General features: G+C 40.4%; 1 protein-coding gene across 12 annotated transcripts in view; it reads left to right on the top strand.

Moving 5' to 3' along the window:
• camk2d2 (calcium/calmodulin-dependent protein kinase (CaM kinase) II delta 2) overlaps window positions 1–18,720 on the top strand; it is a 52,378-nt gene that overhangs the window by 21,075 nt on the left and 12,583 nt on the right. For 7 of the 12 annotated variants that reach the window (XM_049572701.1, XM_049572702.1, XM_049572698.1 and 4 more), the window contains exons 3-13: window positions 3,867–3,926; window positions 5,975–6,029; window positions 9,758–9,823; window positions 10,429–10,501; window positions 13,589–13,691; window positions 13,867–13,950; window positions 14,215–14,309; window positions 15,623–15,745; window positions 15,994–16,077; window positions 16,345–16,387; window positions 18,441–18,481. In XM_049572701.1, coding sequence (XP_049428658.1) covers window positions 3,867–3,926; window positions 5,975–6,029; window positions 9,758–9,823; window positions 10,429–10,501; window positions 13,589–13,691; window positions 13,867–13,950; window positions 14,215–14,309; window positions 15,623–15,745; window positions 15,994–16,077; window positions 16,345–16,387; window positions 18,441–18,481 — 827 coding nt within the window. The remainder of the gene's footprint in view (window positions 1–3,866; window positions 3,927–5,974; window positions 6,030–9,757; window positions 9,824–10,428; window positions 10,502–13,588; window positions 13,692–13,866; window positions 13,951–14,214; window positions 14,310–15,622; window positions 15,746–15,993; window positions 16,078–16,344; window positions 16,388–18,440; window positions 18,482–18,720) is intronic. The other 5 variants (XM_049572703.1, XM_049572700.1, XM_049572696.1 and 2 more) reach the window with 1 other exon arrangement.

Raw genomic sequence — 18,720 nt, 5'->3', positions numbered from 1 at the left:
TCAGCAAAGGACAGTCAGTTTGTGTGTTAGACTGCGCGAGAGCCAAAGAGATTATGTGTCATTCAAGACTGAGGCAGAGATGGAGAGATTAGTGACCTTGCTCAAAGGGTCCTGCTAATCATGAAATAATGGCTGAGCTGCCCTTGTTTCTGGCTCTGCCTGTCAGGATGCCGGTCTTCCTCTTTGCTGTTGTGTGTGTCTTTAAAGCTGGCAGTGTACTCTAAACAAAATCGAAATTGGCGAGTTCTCACAGGCAATATGATGCCGTGTGACCACATGAAATAGCAGCACTGAGGTCTGTTTTTTTCAGCGTTTGCAGGCCCCTTGTCACAAGTTTTCTCACAGTCTTTTTCACCACCTGTGAAGGTGGTTTACACCATGTGATTAATTTGGCTCCACCTTTTGCCTACCTCCCCTAACTTAAAGGGTCTCTTACAGTATATTTCAACCTGGATCCATTTTCCAATGTCTTTGTGTCTAAATGACCAATGGGAACAGCATTTTTCTAAAACTGGTCCAGTATTGAGCAAGAGCACTGCAGCGAGCAGCGGCGAAACAGGCTCAATCCACGTGGGCATTTGAGCACTGCGGATTTACGCCCATTTAAAGTGCTTGTTTTTACCACTGACAGGCTCAGATTGTCATTGTAAGTGTCTAAGAACTTATTGACAGGATCCCTACAGAGATCGCCCTTTCGTTAAAGAGTAAGATCCTTCTTGTTTAACCAGAAACAATCCTGAAATCGATGTCACCGAAGACACCAGACTCCATTTAAATAAACAGAAATTTAATGTGTATAGAGCTGACATATTTTCATGTACAGCTGGGTGAATCAAGAGGTTTTTCTTCAACCAAGCCAGAGTAGGTAATTGCTGGAATTGTGTAAAGCTGAACCAAGACAGCTTTTGTGAGCTTTAGTTTGCTTCTGTCGACTTTGAATGAAGTGTGTTTTACAATGACAAAATGAATGTTTCTTTAAATGGTGTAATGCTGACAAACACTTAAAATGATAATCTGATGATAACCTGTCAGTGGCAAAAATATGCACTTTTGGATTACTGGATGTAATTGCTCAGTGGCCCGCAGGGATTACATTGCATCCTGTTTCGCTGCTGCTGGCTGCAGTGGTCTCGCTTAATACTTCTGAAATTACTTGTTGCTGTTGATTGGTTGCTTAGACACAAAAACATGGGAAGATAGGGTCCAGGTTTGAAAAATACCAAAGTTACCCTTTAAGTAGATGGCTTCTCATTTGTAGCAATGCGTCATAACACAGCTGAGCCTGATCACTGCTGAGTTTTATGTGCAGATGCCAAAACACCTATAAAGAAAAACAAAATGATTTACTTACATTTTAAGGGAAGAAATCAGGTTTTATTTATTTTTAATTTGATGTGTTTCCCTTTATATCTGGATGGAGGGATGGAGAATTGTTTGATTTTTAAGTTATCAATTCAGTGTGAACATTTTTTGGTAGCTAACTGTACTAGGGCAGGTTTAAAATCAAGCTCTTCCTCCTGTATTTTTAACTTTAACTGTTGTGCAGCCACAGCTCACCACGTATTTGTTTTGCATTTCACTGTTGGGATTTTATTCTGGCTTCATCTCTTTCACTGCGACTGATAAACTCCACCCTCTGGTGTGGAAGAACAGTCTTTCAGTCACAGTGAACATACTGTACTCTACTTGCATTTTTTTTTTACTGAACATTTGAAAGCACGCCAAGTTCCACTTTGTTTAAAGTATACTGCGGCCCTAAGTTTGTCTGTGCGTCTGCATGTCGCTTCCTATATATGCACTACATCGACACAAACAAAGAGATACTTGTATCTATAACGGGAACAAGCTGCCTGGTGTTCCTTTGTTGGCCTTGCCTCTGAGCTGCACTGAGTCCACAGTTTCCATAGCATCAAGAAGAGCAGAGGAAGGAGACACGGATGAGAGTGAAAAATAGGCGTCCTATTTTATTTGGAGAAAAAAAAAAAGTTTAACCCGCTGCTCCTCTCCCTCTCCCTCACTTTCTCTCTCTCTCTCTCTTGCTCTTGCTCTGTGTCCCGAGGCAAAGCTGAAATGGGTCGCCTCAACGCCGTGCTGCAACACTCATTATAACGACTGCTGCTCTTACTCAGTTGTTTCAAATCAGAGTTACTGGACTTTGGTGTCTTTTGACAGGGAAATTTGAGAGTCACTTCTTGTTTCACAAAGTCAGATAAGATCAGTGTGGTCTCACAGAGGAGAGATATAAGATTCTCTCTGAGGGCCGCCATGTGACCAGCCTGTTTGTGGTCACATGGAAGGAGTACAGTAGCCCTGATACCTGTCATTCTTTCTGTATCTCGATGTTGATGATTGAGACGTTGTTCAGCTTGCGGAATTTGATGGTTTTCCTGTTGGCAGGCATGCAAGCAGTATAGCATAAAAACAGTATTTAAGTCAAATGTCAACTGCTGAAATAGGTCCACAATGCTCACTACCAATCCCTTATGCTGTGTTCAGGTTGATAAAGACATACAAAGATATTCTTTAGATTTCCTTCAGAAGTTGGTAGAGTCCAAAAATGGAGCTAAAAGAGTGTGAATATTGAACTTAGAGCCATGATACACCAGGCTGGCTGTCGGACAGTGTTGGGCCTTAGTGAGTGTCTGCCGCCCTAGTTTTTGAAGTGTGTCCCACACCGTTGACACTAGTCAGCCATTGTCAGTGGCTTTTTGGCATATTCAGTAATCTTCTACCACTGCCGTCTGATATTTCCTCTCTTGCAGGTGCAGACTGTATGTGTTAGCTGGCTGTTGGCTGTAGTCTTTACGATATGCTTAAGTGCAACTTTTTGACGGAGACACAGGCACTTGAGGTGACACAGCAGTCTGCCTGTATGTCAGGTGTCTTTATAGCTTTTTGTGTGCTGCCCCAAATTATCCAGAAAATCAATAACTTGGTTGTGTGGTCTGTTTTTGGCTAATCCACTGAATTAAACACCTGACCAATCAAGGCACTTCATCATGTGATGGACACAAAAATGCAGTTATGATGATTATTTTTAAAAACTCATTTATTCTCAACGTAAACGTAACTATTTGCAAATTATATTAAGACATGTCTGATGATTGAAAAAACTGTATTGTGTCACGTAGGGCTCACCGCTAATTCAGTATTATTATTTTTATATTTTACTGGGGATTCCAAGCAAAATGTAATTAAAAACTAAAAAGAAATTTGTTTAAAACATTTGAAAAGTTTTGTGTAGTACTTCATTGTACTGCTTACACAATCCCAGTGTGCATTAAATGAAGAAGATATGTTAAGAGCAAGAAAAACTACTGATCTTTACATTTAAATTTGGGTTTGACCTTAAGTGACATAAAATTAAATTTCATTTGTATCCATGCAGGTTTGTTTTGTCCTCGGGGCAGCAGAAGGAACCTGCAGGCACATTGCAGGAGCTCATATTGAGCCTGACACCGGAGGTCAATGTAAATCCACTGTGGCTGCTCACTCTGTTTGTTGTCCACTGTTGCCTCCCTGTTTGTGGCACATAACCAAGCACATATCAGGTCACATTATTTTTGTCAAGCATTTCAGTTGTGATAAGGAAAAGAGCAGAGCTGACACAAAGCCAGCACACACACACACACACACACACACACACATATGCATACAAAAGTGTGGATGTCAAGTACACAAACGCATACTGACGCTGAAAACGATGCCCAAACACTGTGCTGTGTTCTCCACTGACTCAAACTAACTTGCAGCCAACTTCATGTTGGGCGATTCAGAAAGCCAATCATAGCAGGGAATAATGAAGAGCATTAAAAATAACCCGTCTCTGTTTCTCTCTGTGTTTGTGTCTCCTGTTTTTCTTTTAGATCATCAAAAGCTGGAGAGGGAGGCGAGGATTTGTCGTTTACTGAAGCACCCCAACATCGGTGAGCTGCGAGTCCTCGATCATAAAATACGCACACACAAGTACACACACTGATACAAACGAAAAAAAACGCATATTTTGTTCAGGTCTCTGGTGGATCCTGCTATGGCTATTCATCTTCTAGACACAGTTATGAGGGAGACAAGTGTGTGTGTGTGTGTGTGTGTGTGTGTGTGTACAGGTATCTAATGATGATGTATCTGTGTGCTCTCCCAGCTGAATCATCAAAAAGACACAGCGGCCCTATGCCCTCTCTCTAAACCACTGACCCTTTACACTCTTTCCTCCTCATTATACCTCTGATAGCACCTGTCTCTCCTCCTTTGGTCTTTTCACCCTCATCCGCTCAGTCATGCTCTTTCTTTTCTCCGCTGTCATTTTTTCCCAGACTTCTTAAATCAGTTCTGCATCACAGCTGCCATTCCAAGATAACTACGGCACCTATAATGTTAAGGGAACCACTGTGATTGCACATTTTGACCACCTGTTTTTTTAAATCTTAGAAAATATGTTTAGCAGAAAAAATACCATGTATTTTGAAGGTGCAACAAAGCAATTATGCAGGACAGTTCTTCAGTATCAGAAGCAAATGCTTAGTGTGCTTTGAGGGCATTATTGAACTACTAATGTCAATACTAATTCTTGTGAATGTTAATACCTCAGATTAAAACGGCACAGCTGCAAGGATCCAATTTTTATTTTCTCTTGTTAAATATTTAAACAATACATGGATTTAAAGAAAAACATCAACTCACAAGCTTTAAATTCGAGTGTTTAATGATCAGCATTTACACATGTTTAATGTCTACTAGGGCTGGGTGATATGGAGAAAATCAAATATCACAATATTTTTCATCTGATACCTTGATATTGATATTATGACAATATTGTAGGATTGGGTGTGGGTGCTTTCACATAATATTTACACAATAAGATTTTTGGTAAATAAGCATCAGTAATGTGGATATAATGAGTGAGCAGGTAAAGGCAAATAATAGAACAGAAAAATCTGAAAATTAGATGACTTTACTGTAATGCAGTCTGAATAACCAGCAAAAGACAACACTTACAATAACATGATATCTGAAATCCAATATGATATCTAGTTTTATCATGGTAAAGTCATAATGCTGATATGTTGCTGAGCCCTGATATTTACCCTTTCATAAGATTTGACTGAATATTCATTTCTTAAAGCAGAGCCCCCAGATGTTCAAATGTCGTAATAATAATGTCCTAATTATTAGCCATTTTCCTGACCTACCTAATACAAGGCTAACTCTGCCCTACACAGGCTAACTACAGTAACTACAGTTTTGGTCAAAACTGAGTTGTGACTGAAAGTAAACCTTTGGATGTTTGTTCTATCTTGTGACAACATTTTCTGGTTCAATCTTATTCTGCTTGACTGGACAGTCAAAAACTTTGAAGCCATTTTTCTCAGTTTGTGTTAGCATAGTTGCTGCTGTTAGCCTTTGTAAGGCAGAACTGTGTGAGTACAGCTTTGTTACTGGGGTTATCAAGGTGTTTTATTTAGTTAATACTTGAGGCAACAGCCAGTTTTAATTAATCAAAGTTATATAGCTTATAGCTGAGGCTTTATTTTTGTAAATAGCTATGTACAGTTTGACTGTCAGACTCATTTGAGTCTTAGTTATTCTCAAAGGTTTCACCTACAGTCATCACAGTGATTGTGCGGATGGCATCTGTGCTGAGAAACTGTTTCAGAATGTATCCACTCTTAATATCAGCATGAATCATCACATTAAGTGGAGGTAGAATATATTGCGCATTGCATCCTCTTGTTGCTACTTGATTTACACTTAGTGCTTCACACTGCTCCTCTGCATATTACCACTGTATTTCTGATGCACCTGACAACTAATAACCTAACCGGAGGAACACAAGCACAAAGGAAAGTGTAAATAATGAGCATTGGCAATATTTGTATTGAGGTATTGACTGCTCTATGTTTGGCTCTCTCCTCTCTTTCTTTTCCTCTTCTGTCCTGTGTTTGTGTTTTGCATTTCTCTTAAATCTCCTCGACAGTACGACTCCATGACAGCATATCAGAAGAGGGTTTCCACTATCTGGTGTTTGATCTGTGAGTAACAGACTCTCACACACACACACACACATTCCCTGTCGATTGTAACCACCCTACGAATATAACATGTTTTGTCTCATTTTACTCTTGCTTCTAACTCATGTATTTGTATAAGGTTAGCACTGTATAGAAATATTCTTATAGAGAATGTGAAGGTATATTACACCATGTGGGACCGAGGTGTCACCTTGTGAGGTACCAAAGTGTATGCAGTCAGGCCAAAACCACGCAATGTCTGGGTAAGTGGAGGTAGTTCATCAAGGTCTGTAATCCAGCCAATACTGTTATTTGACAGCCATAAAAGGTACAGATAACAGAGTGTGATCAAGGTGTGACATCTTCACTCTGTTTATTCTTGAAGCTGGATTGGGTTGGACCAGCTTTTCGTAAATCCTTTTCTAAGTGTGTGTAAAGTCCTTCCAAAGGCCTAGGTAATTCAAACTGGTGATTTTCTAAACCAGGGTCGTAAATATAATGGACTTGCATTCATAAAGTGCCTTTCTAGTCTTCCGACCACTCAAAGCACTTCACACTACATGCCACAGTCAAACACATTTTCACACACTGGTGGCCAGGGCTACCATGAAAGGTGCCACCAGGAATTGGGGTTCAGTGTATTGCCCAAGGATACTTAAACATGCGGGTTGGAGGAGCCGAAGGTCATACCGACAATCTTTTCTAGTAAAGAATGTAAGTAATGATAAATCTGTTACTAGTCACTCCGATAGAAGCGACAAACTATGGGTGCGTTTGGAAACACTCGCTCTAAGTGCCGGATGGTACTCTGGCACAAACTGGACCGTTTATAATTTGGAACACTGTTGGAATGTTCCGTTCGGTTAATCAGAACACCAAACTCTTGGAGCAGCAGAGCGTTCTCTGGGCACTCTGTCTGGGGAGACAGAGCAGCAGAGCGCCAAGCTGAGTGAACGTGTGATTAACTCAGTGGTTCATTAATTCATGTGGAAATAGAACGCTCCGTCTCTTCGAACAACAATTCTCTCATATTAGTGAAGAGCATCAGATTGGATTTACGAACTAACAGTTTTAGGGGGGCAAGTTATGTGTTAAATGAAATTGTTTTATTTCTATTTGCATGCATGAAACATATGCAGTTTGGAGTGAGTGGAGGTTTACTTCATCATTAAACAGCATTTTGATTAAGTGTTGGGCAGGGCTCCAACCAACAGTCATTTTCATTGTTGATTAATTTGTCAGTTGTTTTCATGATTGACTGATTAGTTGTTTGGCCTGTAAAATGTCAGAAAATGGTGAAAAATGTCAAACAGTGTTTGCAGAAGCCCAAGATGATGTCCTCAAATGAAATCCCCAAAGATATTCAGTTTACTGTCATAGTGGAGTAAAGAAACTGGAAAATATTCACATTTAAGAAGTTGGAATCAGAGGCTTTCACTTTTTTTCCTTAAAAAACAAAACAAAACTCAATAATTGATTAACTGTTACTGCTCTAGTGTTGGGCCAGGTGTGAACCCTATTTCACATTAACCTCTTTGTTTTATTACATCCTTTGTTGCTAAGGTAAAAAAAAAATCTAGCTTTAGACTCCTCCCTCTGTCTTGACAAACATCACCAAAATGGCCTTTTTCCACCTGAAGAATATCTCCAGACTGTGCCTCTCTTTTTCTCACTTTGTCGCAGAGACTCTGACTCATCCTAACTAAATTACTGTTATGCCCTTCTCCTTGGTGTATCCTCTTGGGGGTTAAAAAAAAACTACAGTACATCCAGAATTCAGCTGCAGGTGTTCTTTGCCACATGTGGTCCTGAGAGCACATCATCCTCACTATTCAACGGCACTGGCTTCCAGTTAAATACCACATTTGTTTTAAAGTACTTCTCCTTGTTTATGCATCTCTCTATGGCTTGGCGCCTTCCTGCCTTTCCAATCTTCTCCATTCCTACACACCGACTTGCTCATTAGGTTCCTGTGACGCCCAGCTTAACATCACCCACCCCTCAGACCCCAGTCTATGGGTGTCAGGGCCTTTGCTTCGGCTGGCCCTAACCTCTGGAATGCTCTCCCTCAGGGTCTAAGCTTTTTAGATGATCTTTTCTCTGTGCTTCATAATGTGTTCATTATGAATGTATTCCCTTATCTGTATATTTAATTATTGTCTTTTGCTCTTTGTTATTTCTATCTACTGTTATCTTTAGTATGTATTGACTGTGTTATCTGGTTTTGTAAAGTGTCCTTGGGTGACTTGAAAGGTGCTTATGAATAAAATATATTATTGTTATTATTGTCAGTTACACCTGGCAATTAAAAACTAATGTCTGCATATGAACTAGTTTGTGTGGTGTTACCCCTTCTAATTTAGTCATGCATTCATCTCCGCTGTAACTAGGCTACATTTGAACTTATGAAGAGCTGGTGCGTCAGGCTCCTGACCTATATCCTCTTTTCCTGCATATGTGTGATAGATGGACTTGAGGGTGTGTTTGCAGTAAGCCCTTTGGGTTATGGCTGCAACCAATGATTATTTCCATTAATTGATTAATCGTTTTGTCAATAAATTGTGAGAATGCCCTGCTGTGTAATCTCCTAGGGCCGAGAGGCATCTTAAGCTTGTATGTTTTATCTGACATAGAGTCCAAAAATCCAAAGCCAAAGAAAGATGATTTTATTATTGTATGACAAAGAAAAGCATCAAATTCTCATATTTAAAGGAGCAGTGTGTAAAATTTAGGGGGATTTAGTGGCATCTAGCAGTAAGGATTGCAAATTGCAAGCAGCTGAAAGTAAGAATTCCTTCAGTGTTCTTTGGTCTCTTCCTCGCCTAGTGATTAAAACCGACAAAAACACTGAATAAAGCAGTTTCACATAACAAATCAGTGTTTTTACGATGCTGTTAGACGAGCCGCTAGCCTAGCACCAGCCAACGTGTGCTCACCTTTTTTCTCTGATAACTCAAGATCCAGACGTTCAGGAGGTTTTTCCTGGAAGCCAAATTAAACTGCAGAGGTCTCTTCCTCTCCAAAACAAACGGACAAACAAACTGATAAAAACAATGAAGCAGTTTCACGTTAAAAAAACCCCAGTGTTTTTCCAACACTTTCATCATGGAGGGGCTTTGAACTATGAAGGTTGACACGAAAAGCAAAAACACAAATGGCCCTATCTTGAGCCAGTGTTTGGTTTATTCATTTTGGGTGATCTCTGTAGATGAGAAGCCGCTCTCTATGTAGATAAAATTGGCTTATTCTAAGATACCAACACCACAACGATTCTTACTTTTAGGTGATTAGACATTAAAGAAAATATACTTACTATAGTATATCCCACTTCTTCCAATACATCCCCATAAATCCTACACACTGGACCTGTAAAAAGAAATGACTAAAACGATTAATTGATGATCAGCATAGTTGCCAATTAATTTTCAGTTGTTTGACTAATCAATTAATTGACTCATCATTGCAGCTCTACTTTAAATAGATCTGTGCCCTTAAAAACTTTCTTCTGTGCACACACACATACACATGCAAGCTTACTTGCAGACTTGTTAACATTGTTCATCAAAGTACATGGCTTTAGCTAATTGTTAATGGATGTGATAATACAGTGTATGTAAGAATGTCTCTAAAATGCACAAAGTGTGTGTGTGTGTGTATGATTGAGTGCAGTTTAAAAAAAATGAATGATGGTTTCAGACTTCGATACAGAGAGACAGAAACACTATAATGTTTTCTCTGTCTCTCCACAGGGTGACAGGAGGAGAGCTGTTTGAGGACATCGTAGCCAGGGAGTACTACAGTGAGGCCGATGCCAGGTAACACACACCCACACACAAAAACACACACACAAACACACACTGCTGAGCACAGCAGCCATTATGCATCTCTGTCTGTTACTGGTGTGTATGTTTGTGTGTTTCACATATGGTCTTCTCAGAGGTGTGATACAGCTGCCTTGTCTCTGAGGCATCTCACAGAGTTATTTATAAAGGTGATTAACGACATATAGCCTGCGGTATTAATCATACACAGCCTACCTTACGCTGCCAGCTTTGCATTGAAATTCTTCCTCCCCAGAGAGACAGAGAGAGAGAGAAAGGGACAGTGTGCATATCTGTGTTTTCTTGTTATATACACTGTATAGCTTTGGTCCATCTATATAGTGCAATACATTAAATCTTGTGAAAAACGACTTACCTTCATGTGACTTAATGTCACCCATCAAGAAAAACAGCATCACATATAACAAGCGCAATGAAAGGGACACATGATACATTGTTGTGGGACTGTTTCCTGTTCTTTTCCCCTTAATTAAATTCCCTCATCTTCTCTTCTCTGTCTTTCCTCCGTTCCTTTTCTATCTCTCCTTCCATTTGTTCCATCACAATCCTGTGCTTGTTCATTACACTACCGTCCTCAGCCACTGCATACAGCAGATCCTTGAGAGTGTCCATCACTGCCATGTTAATGGGATCGTCCACAGGGATCTAAAGGTTTGTATGAGCGGCGCAGCCACGGCTGCAGCCATGTTTAGTACTGACTCTGTAGAACAGGTGGCAACATTCAGAAATACCCAGTGACCCCCCCCCCTCACAGTTCATACCCTTTGGAAATCAATAATCATTTCTCATGTGAGAGGAAAAATACCTGCATAATGATCTTTTCATTAGTCACATTATTCCATTCTTCAATGTGGAAGCCTTAAAAGCTTCAGATAATTAACAAAGATAATCTGACCTTCACTTCTGCTCTGAAGTTGGCTGCAGTTCTGGTGTGCAGAATAAGGTTTGAATCTAACTGCAGAAACTTAAGACTTAGCTCCAGTATGGTTACATTAAACTTGGATATTTTTTAACCTGGACCCTATTTTCCCATGTTTTTGTGTCTTAGTGACTAATGAAGACAACAATTTACTGGTCCACTATTGAGAGAGAGATTGCGCAACATTCAGTATGTTTACATGGACAGTTCAATTCCACTTTTAATCGGAATGAACGGCCATTCCGATTAAAAGTGGTCATGTAAACGGTCATTCCGATTGAAAAATGGTCATTCCGATTGAAAATTAAATCCGATTAAAGGGGGTGGTTTATTCCGTTTGTCATTCCGAATGAAAGAATTTTGTGTGCATGTATACACTCATTCCTCTTTAAGTTCATTCCGGTCTTTCCGCGCATGCTCATTTCCTTGCCTTTCTGGTGCAATGACGTATATAGCGCGCATAGCAAAGGGCTGCATAGCAACGGGCTGAGCTAGAGCAGTTGGACTCGTTGCACTCACTGGTTTCCATTCGCCACAGCACGGTCTTCTGCCTCCCTTCTCCTGCTCAACAGATGAAGCATTAGCAGAACAAGGTTGTTGTCGTACTGCTGCTTTAAGAATATAAGCAAAACAAGCCCGAAAAAGGCACTAATAACGGCGTCGTCAAGCATCTTGTTATCCGGAGCGAGGACTGCAGTGTTTTTTTTCCGGTAAACGTAAACACGTAACATCCACCCTGCCTCCTATCCAATCAGAAACCTTCCCTGACCCAAACCTTGCACAGACCTGAATAAAGGCGATTAAACTGATCTCCCATGTAAACCCTCATTCGGGATTAATATTTCCCATGTAAACTACCTGGAAACACTTTAATTCCGAATGATTTCATTCAGATTCACTTCATTCCGAATGAGAAGCCATCATGTAACCGTAGCCATTATGGAAAGGATCCCTACAGAGAAATAAAAATGTTTTTCCCTGCCTTTTGCTTCATCCGTTCTGTTTGTTCCTGTTTGTAATCAAGTCTCGCTCAAAGAGAAGCCTCATTCTGAAATCTCAAGGACTTTTCCACATTGTCAAAATCAACTAAACACTCAGCTGTGGCATCAAAAATCTTTAAGATGACACTTAGCTATGCTTTCTCCACTCTAACACAGCAAACTTCCTGGCACTCCTCTCTCCAACTCTCACTAACATTTCCATCATTGTTTTTCCTGCAAATCACCTCTTGCCAGATTTCAGAATGAGACTCCTCCTTGAGTCAGACTAGGCCACAATAACAAACAGATCAGTTAAAGGTTGGGAAATATTTTCATTTCTCTGTAGGATCCTTTCCATTATGTTGTCAGACACTTGTAATAATAATCTGAGCCTGTCAGTGGCAAAAACAAGCACTCTTAGTGGGTGTACATTGACAGTGCACAATTGATCACAGAGATCACATTGCAGCCTGTTTCACCGCTGTGGCTGCAGCAGTCTCTCTCAATACTGGACCATTTTCAAAAATTGTTTCCTCCATTTGTCACCTAGACACGAAAACATGGAAAAATAGGGTCTAGGTTAAAAAATACAGAAGTTTTAATACTAATCCTGCCAATGTCAAGAATAAGGATCTTCCTCTAATACTACCCCTGATGGTGCAGGGAGCATGATAGCACCTCTACATCTGTGTCTGTGATTGTTAAGCACTCCGAATGCAGCGCCACGGTGACAGGAATAGGAGCAATCACAAGCCAGAACCTCAGGAATGATCACCATTTGCATAATTATGTAAAAATTATGTTGAGATGTGAAAGATTTTCCAAGGTCATGAATATTCTAATGGTAGTCTATATTCTCATAATCTCCCAAGAGCATTTTTATGTGGAAGGAAAAGGGGAGAGAATGCAAGAGAGCCCTCTTTGTCCAAATGTGAACATGTAACTGTGCCGTAAAAAACAATGGATAAAAAAAACACCTAATAACTGTGGTGGCTTATGGAATTTCCAGTCTGTTGACTTGAATGGGGGAGTTGTCCTTTTCTGAAGTGATTTAAAGTTTTAGATGCTTTGTAATCAGGTGGATTTATTCATCATTATGTAAATGATTATGTAGATATTGTCCAGTTGTCAGTTAGTGTCCTGTTGAGTCATATGTCTGCCATAAACTGACTGCTTACAGGCTGTCTGTGTTTAGAGTCTCTAAATGTTAAGAAATGTATTATTCATTAGAGCACACTGTCTAACTGGCCTTAGGTTAGCAAAGACCTTTCTGCACCTGTGTCCATGTGTGTGTGCGTCTGAGTGTGTGCACACGTGTGCTTGCTGGGGGCTCGCATATATTTATAATTGTGCTAAACTGTGTTAGTGTGCAGCGTGTGTTTGTCGTTACCCATATGTGGCTGAGTCACTTGTTTTTACACCCACGTCTCCTGTTACACCACACCCTCCCTCCTGTATCCTTCTCCCTGCAGTGTGCACTTTGTTCCCACTCATGGATTTTAACAGTGGATTGGTGCTACTGTGGACAAGCGAGCTACCAATTCACTCTCTCAAAATCCATGAGACTTTGGGGAGCAAGTCCACAGCTCCAGCGTGAAAAAATGTCCTTTGTCATGTAGAGATTTGGTCCCGTGCACATTTCTGTTTCTCTGTCATTTGTGTGGCAGAAAGGGAGTTGCCTCAGACACTGATTTAAGAGCAGTTTAGCATCATTGACCCCTAATAGTTTCGATTAGGATTTGGTTTGGCTAATCTGATTTTAGATCTGTGTCTGTGGGCGGCTTGTTCCCAGAGCGTGTGACCTCTCACCTCTAACCTGTTTGACTCCGCCCCCCCCAGCCTGAGAACCTTCTATTGGCCAGTAAGCTGAAGGGGGCGGCGGTCAAGTTGGCTGACTTTGGGCTGGCTATCGAGGTGCAGGGGGACCAGCAGGCATGGTTTGGTGAGTATTCATCCACCCATTTTTCAACCTGAATCAGTTGGTCAATCAAGCAACCGACCAATCTGTCGATCAATCAATCACTCATTTAGTCAGCTGACAAACAGCCTAGTCACTTAATTGCCCGCTCCGGCCTACCATTCCACATCTCGTCCCTCCCTCCATATCACTCCTCCAGGTTTTGCCGGCACCCCAGGCTACTTGTCTCCAGAAGTTCTGAGGAAAGACCCATATGGGAAGCCAGTGGACATGTGGGCCTGTGGTAAATAACATTCAAATTCTCACTGCAACTGTTTGAATGAAATTGACGCTGGAGCTAAAGCCTCAGTCTATGGCTTTGTCTGACCTGGTCAGGTGTGTGCTGAAGAGTGTTCTGCAGCTTCATGTTGTTTCAAGTGTTTTGTGCAGTGTTAAATGAGTGAAGTGTATTTTCTAAGTAAATAATTTATTTTTTTCAGTATATAGTACTATGGTGTGTTGGTATTTACTGTTAACACACTAAACTTATCGTGTCACTTCCTTCCAGGTGTGATTTTATACATCCTGCTGGTGGGTTACCCTCCCTTCTGGGATGAGGACCAGCACCGCCTTTACCAACAAATCAAGGCTGGGGCCTATGATGTAAGCACTCACACACACATACTCCACAAACCAGTGGAAACATTTTTGTAATTTATTGTGTATATCTACTAGAATATGTTTACGTGTTTTATTGCTCAAAAACACTTGATTTTTTTCATACTGTCTTTGCTGCATCACCTGTATTCACCATCTGTCTGAGATGCTCCATCGTAGTGCTTTTCCCTTTAAACCCCCCCTCCCAAAAAACCCCAGCATTTCTGGATCTTCTCCATCTCAGCGCCTCTGCACCAACAGAGAATAATGGCACTTTCTCACATGAAAAATCCCCAATAAGAGCCTCTAAATACAACAGGACACCATCCAAATTTTGGGAGAAATTAACAAATTTAGCAACCAAGATTACATGTTCCCCGCTACGTTAGCATGTAACTACCTTCTGCAATGTACTGGCAGCTGGGGAATGACTGTGTTTAGTTGCACTTTCTCATGTGAAAAATGACCAGTTAAGGCTTCTGAACACAACCGGATGTGAGAAATCAACATCATCAGCGACCAAGTTTACATATTTCCTTGGCATTAGCATGTAACTTCATGTAACAGTTCAGGCCACATAATGTTAACACTTGTTGTGTGTCTGGAGCAGATGACCATATAAAGAAATGGCACACTATGATTTCGTACTGCAGCCAGAGTAAAATAAACTTTTGGAAACTGAGTGTTTGGAACGGTCCGTACCTGAGGTTTTTGTTTACAGGGCTTGCCTCTACATGTGTTTACCTTGTTATTTAAAACTTTGGCCACGTTTAATATAAATATCCAACACTGTAACACTAAATATAAAACAACAAAAAGCATAATAGGTCCCCTTTAATTCAAAAGCAACCCACATAACCCAATCCCAAAATACACTGAAGGTTAGGGTTTACTGATACAGTTTACAGTTTTTTTGCTACTGAAGATTTGTTGTCATGGTAATATTTACATAAGGCAGCATGATTTTTAAACACCCGCAAAAAGCATCACCTTTATTTGTGATTTTTATCCAAAATATTTCCACACATTCCCTCTCAGATGATTCACTGTTATAACTACTGCTGGGCTTTGCTCACCTGTTCCCTCTATGATGAATTTAGATGGATCTTTACAGATTGAATGTTTGTATTTTCATGTTTATTTGAATTTGGATGTCTGCATACATTAATCTCCATAGCATGAAAGAAAAAACAAAATTTTATCTCATATAAATCAGTTAGAAACTATAGTTTTTGTTTTATTTTGAAAGGAACCATATCTTTTTTGTTCACAACCTGGCAGAGGAAATCACATATCACATATGCTTTTGTTTTTTAAAGTTCCCATCCCCAGAGTGGGACACTGTAACTCCTGAGGCCAAAGATCTGATCAACAAGATGCTAACCATCAACCCCAGTAAACGCATCACTGCCGCAGAGGCCCTCAAACATCCCTGGATCTGCGTATGTGGACACACACACACACACACACACACACACACACACACAAGAAGATATACAGGTGCAGACAGAAATAAAGACCTGTACACTTACGATACACGATTATAAGTTATGCCTCAGTCAAGCCATCAGATCCAACTTGCATGAACACACACAGTCTCATTGCCCACACATACACATGCATACACTCTTCCCATCCATTGTTTCTATTCTCTCTTTAATCCTCAAATCCTCTCATCTTCTTTCTGCAGCAACGGTCCACTGTAGCTTCCATGATGCACAGGCAGGAAACTGTGGAGTGCCTGAAGAAATTCAATGCCAGGAGGAAACTCAAGGTGAGATGTCTGGCAATCCTTCATGTTTCTATTTATGTAGAACAATCCATCCAGCCATCTCTCCCCCTTTCTCCGTCCTCCTCACTTGAGACTTTACAGGGTAACATAGAAATGATGACTTGTTCTCTATAACCTTCAAGTTGCCCTTTCACTGTGCTCCTCTTTCTGGCTGTAACCTTATAATCAATCTTCCTATTTCTGTCTCCTCTTTCCTTCCTTCCTTCCATCATCATTACTTCCTTCTTTCCTTCTTTTCTGTCACTGCAGGGAGCCATATTGACCACTTTGCTGGTCACAAGAAACTTCTCAGGTATGTCTCTTTCAGCCTGGTGTCCAAGAGATGGCTACCCAAACATATCTCATAAGCTAAAAACATTTATTTTAGATTTTTTGAATAAAGTTTGTATGAGGTATTTATCTGTAGTCAGTGTATTAGTTAGAAAAGATGTTGGTCGCCATGCTCTCAGTTTTGAAAAGCAGGCAGGAGTAACACCATAGAAGCTGTACAACAATGTACTGTTGTGAATGGGGGCTAGTAGCAAAACATATTTTAGCCACTTCAAAAAAGGCCAACCCAAAAAAATCAATATCAGTTTAAGTGGGTGCTATATTGAGAATCTTTTCACCACTTTACCTTGTTGTCAGCCAGCCCTTTCCTTTGGCTCTACATGTTCTCAACTGCAACTTCTGTTTTTATACAGATCTCTCTTTCAGCCCGTTTAGTCTCCCTCTGCAAAGAAGGATACTCTGATAAAAGGTGTTACAGGCACAAAGGTTTGTCTCCACAGTGAATGGCAGTTCGTCATTGCTGTCATAATCACAATTTTTTTATTTTCTTGTATTTAATGTCTCCTCCATTAACTGCTGAACATGTGACCCAAACAGCTGATCTGCAGCAAAATACAGTGCACAGCACAGTTGTGTTTATGCATAGGTATACATAAGTTCTGTTGTTGAAAACAAGAAAATAAAAAAATTAGTGATTATAACAGCAATGATGAAAGGCCATTTGCTGTGAAGAGGATACGTTTATGAAGACTGCAAAAAGAAAGAAAGAAAGAGAGATATGTGTAGGAATATGGAAGTTCCAAAAGGAAAGGGCTACAAGGTAAAACAGTGAAAATATTCTCAATATAGCATCCAATTAGACTGATATGGATTTATTAGGTATGCCTTTTTTAGGAGGCTAAAATACGTTTTGCTACTAATACCCACTAATACCCCATCCACAGCAGTACATTGCTTTGCTTCCATGGTGGTACTCCCATCTGCTTCTCCAAACTGGGGCCTTGCCGACCGCCATCTATTGTAGGTAATGCAGTGACTATAGATAAGTACCTCATACAACTCCACTTCAAAAAAATCTGAACTATTCCTATAGAATAGAGGCTTTTACACCTGTTTTTGAATGCCTTCGGCATTTGTTTTCTATTGAGCAGAGATGATTTTGGCGCAAAGGTGCCACTGGTAAACCGAGCCATCTCTCTTTATCTCTCTCTCACATTATCGCGATTTTGCACTCTATCATACCTTTTTGCATGCATTTCCTTTGACCTATCTCTATTCTCTCAGGCTCTTACCAGCCTGCTTTCTCTCTTCATTCTACAGTAAAATGCATTAGTGCATTTGTGTCTCTTTTTATTCATCATTTTCTTCCTTTTTCAAATTTCTTTCCTTCTTTTGTTTGGATTGTGGTTTCCATTTGAGGTAAGCTTTTTGGAATGACAGGGAAATATACGGGGTTGGGCCCAACGAAATAACTGTGATGTTTAGGCCTTACTCAGTCCTCTAATAGCCAATCACATATGCTTGAAGATGAGGTGTTTGGTATTCAAAAGAGCAAAATTAAACCTCAAGCTTGCAAAAGTGCCAAAATGAGATCAGAATGAAATTTAGACAAGGATGCAGCATGCATTTTGAAATGCAATTAAGTGTTCAGATTCCTTTTTACCATGAGAAATTCAACGAGAGAAGAGCGGTGGGATTGTATGTGTGGGTGCTAGTGGTTAAGTGCATGTGTATGTGTGCAAATGTCAGTTTAAGAATGCTGTGTGGTTCTGTTGGAGATAGGTAGATTACCCCTTTCATCCCTTTGCTAAATACACACCCAATCAACCACCCACCCTTCAGCCCTTCACATGTGAATTAGTATGTAGTAGGAGGACAACCTTGCATAAACAAAGATGCCATTTTAAGCATCTATTGCATTGCATTATGGATCTTGCGGTTGGATTTTGCACCTGGAGTTTGAAGATAAGCACAGTTGACTGATATGCTTGCTGCATGTTAGCGTAGCCTCAGGCTCCGGACTCTGTTTGTGAACTCTCATGATGAAGTGTTTGTCTCTTTCTTTCCTCCTACAGCAGCCAAGAGTTTGCTCAACAAGAAGCCAGATGGCGTTAAGGTGAGTTGCTTTGCACAGTGAAGAAAATGCCCTGTTACTTGCATTAGTTTGCTGGAACGTTCATTGTCTGAGGAGCCCTCTGGATAGGTACTATGTGCACTTAATTACCGGTACATCATTCAGGGACAGTCAGTCCAAGCAGTGGGCAATGGTTATTATTTCTTAGCTTGATCTCACAGTTCCTTCAATTGGTTAAACCAGGACATATCTACATTCATATGGTTAGAAAGTTTACAGTT

The sequence above is a fragment of the Epinephelus fuscoguttatus genome, linkage group LG3 (assembly GCF_011397635.1).
Source record: "Epinephelus fuscoguttatus linkage group LG3, E.fuscoguttatus.final_Chr_v1".
In the NCBI taxonomy this organism is placed as follows: Eukaryota; Metazoa; Chordata; class Actinopteri; order Perciformes; family Serranidae; genus Epinephelus; species Epinephelus fuscoguttatus.
The sequence above is the reverse complement of the archived record's forward strand: the minus strand, read 5'-3'. Positions and strand labels throughout refer to the sequence as shown.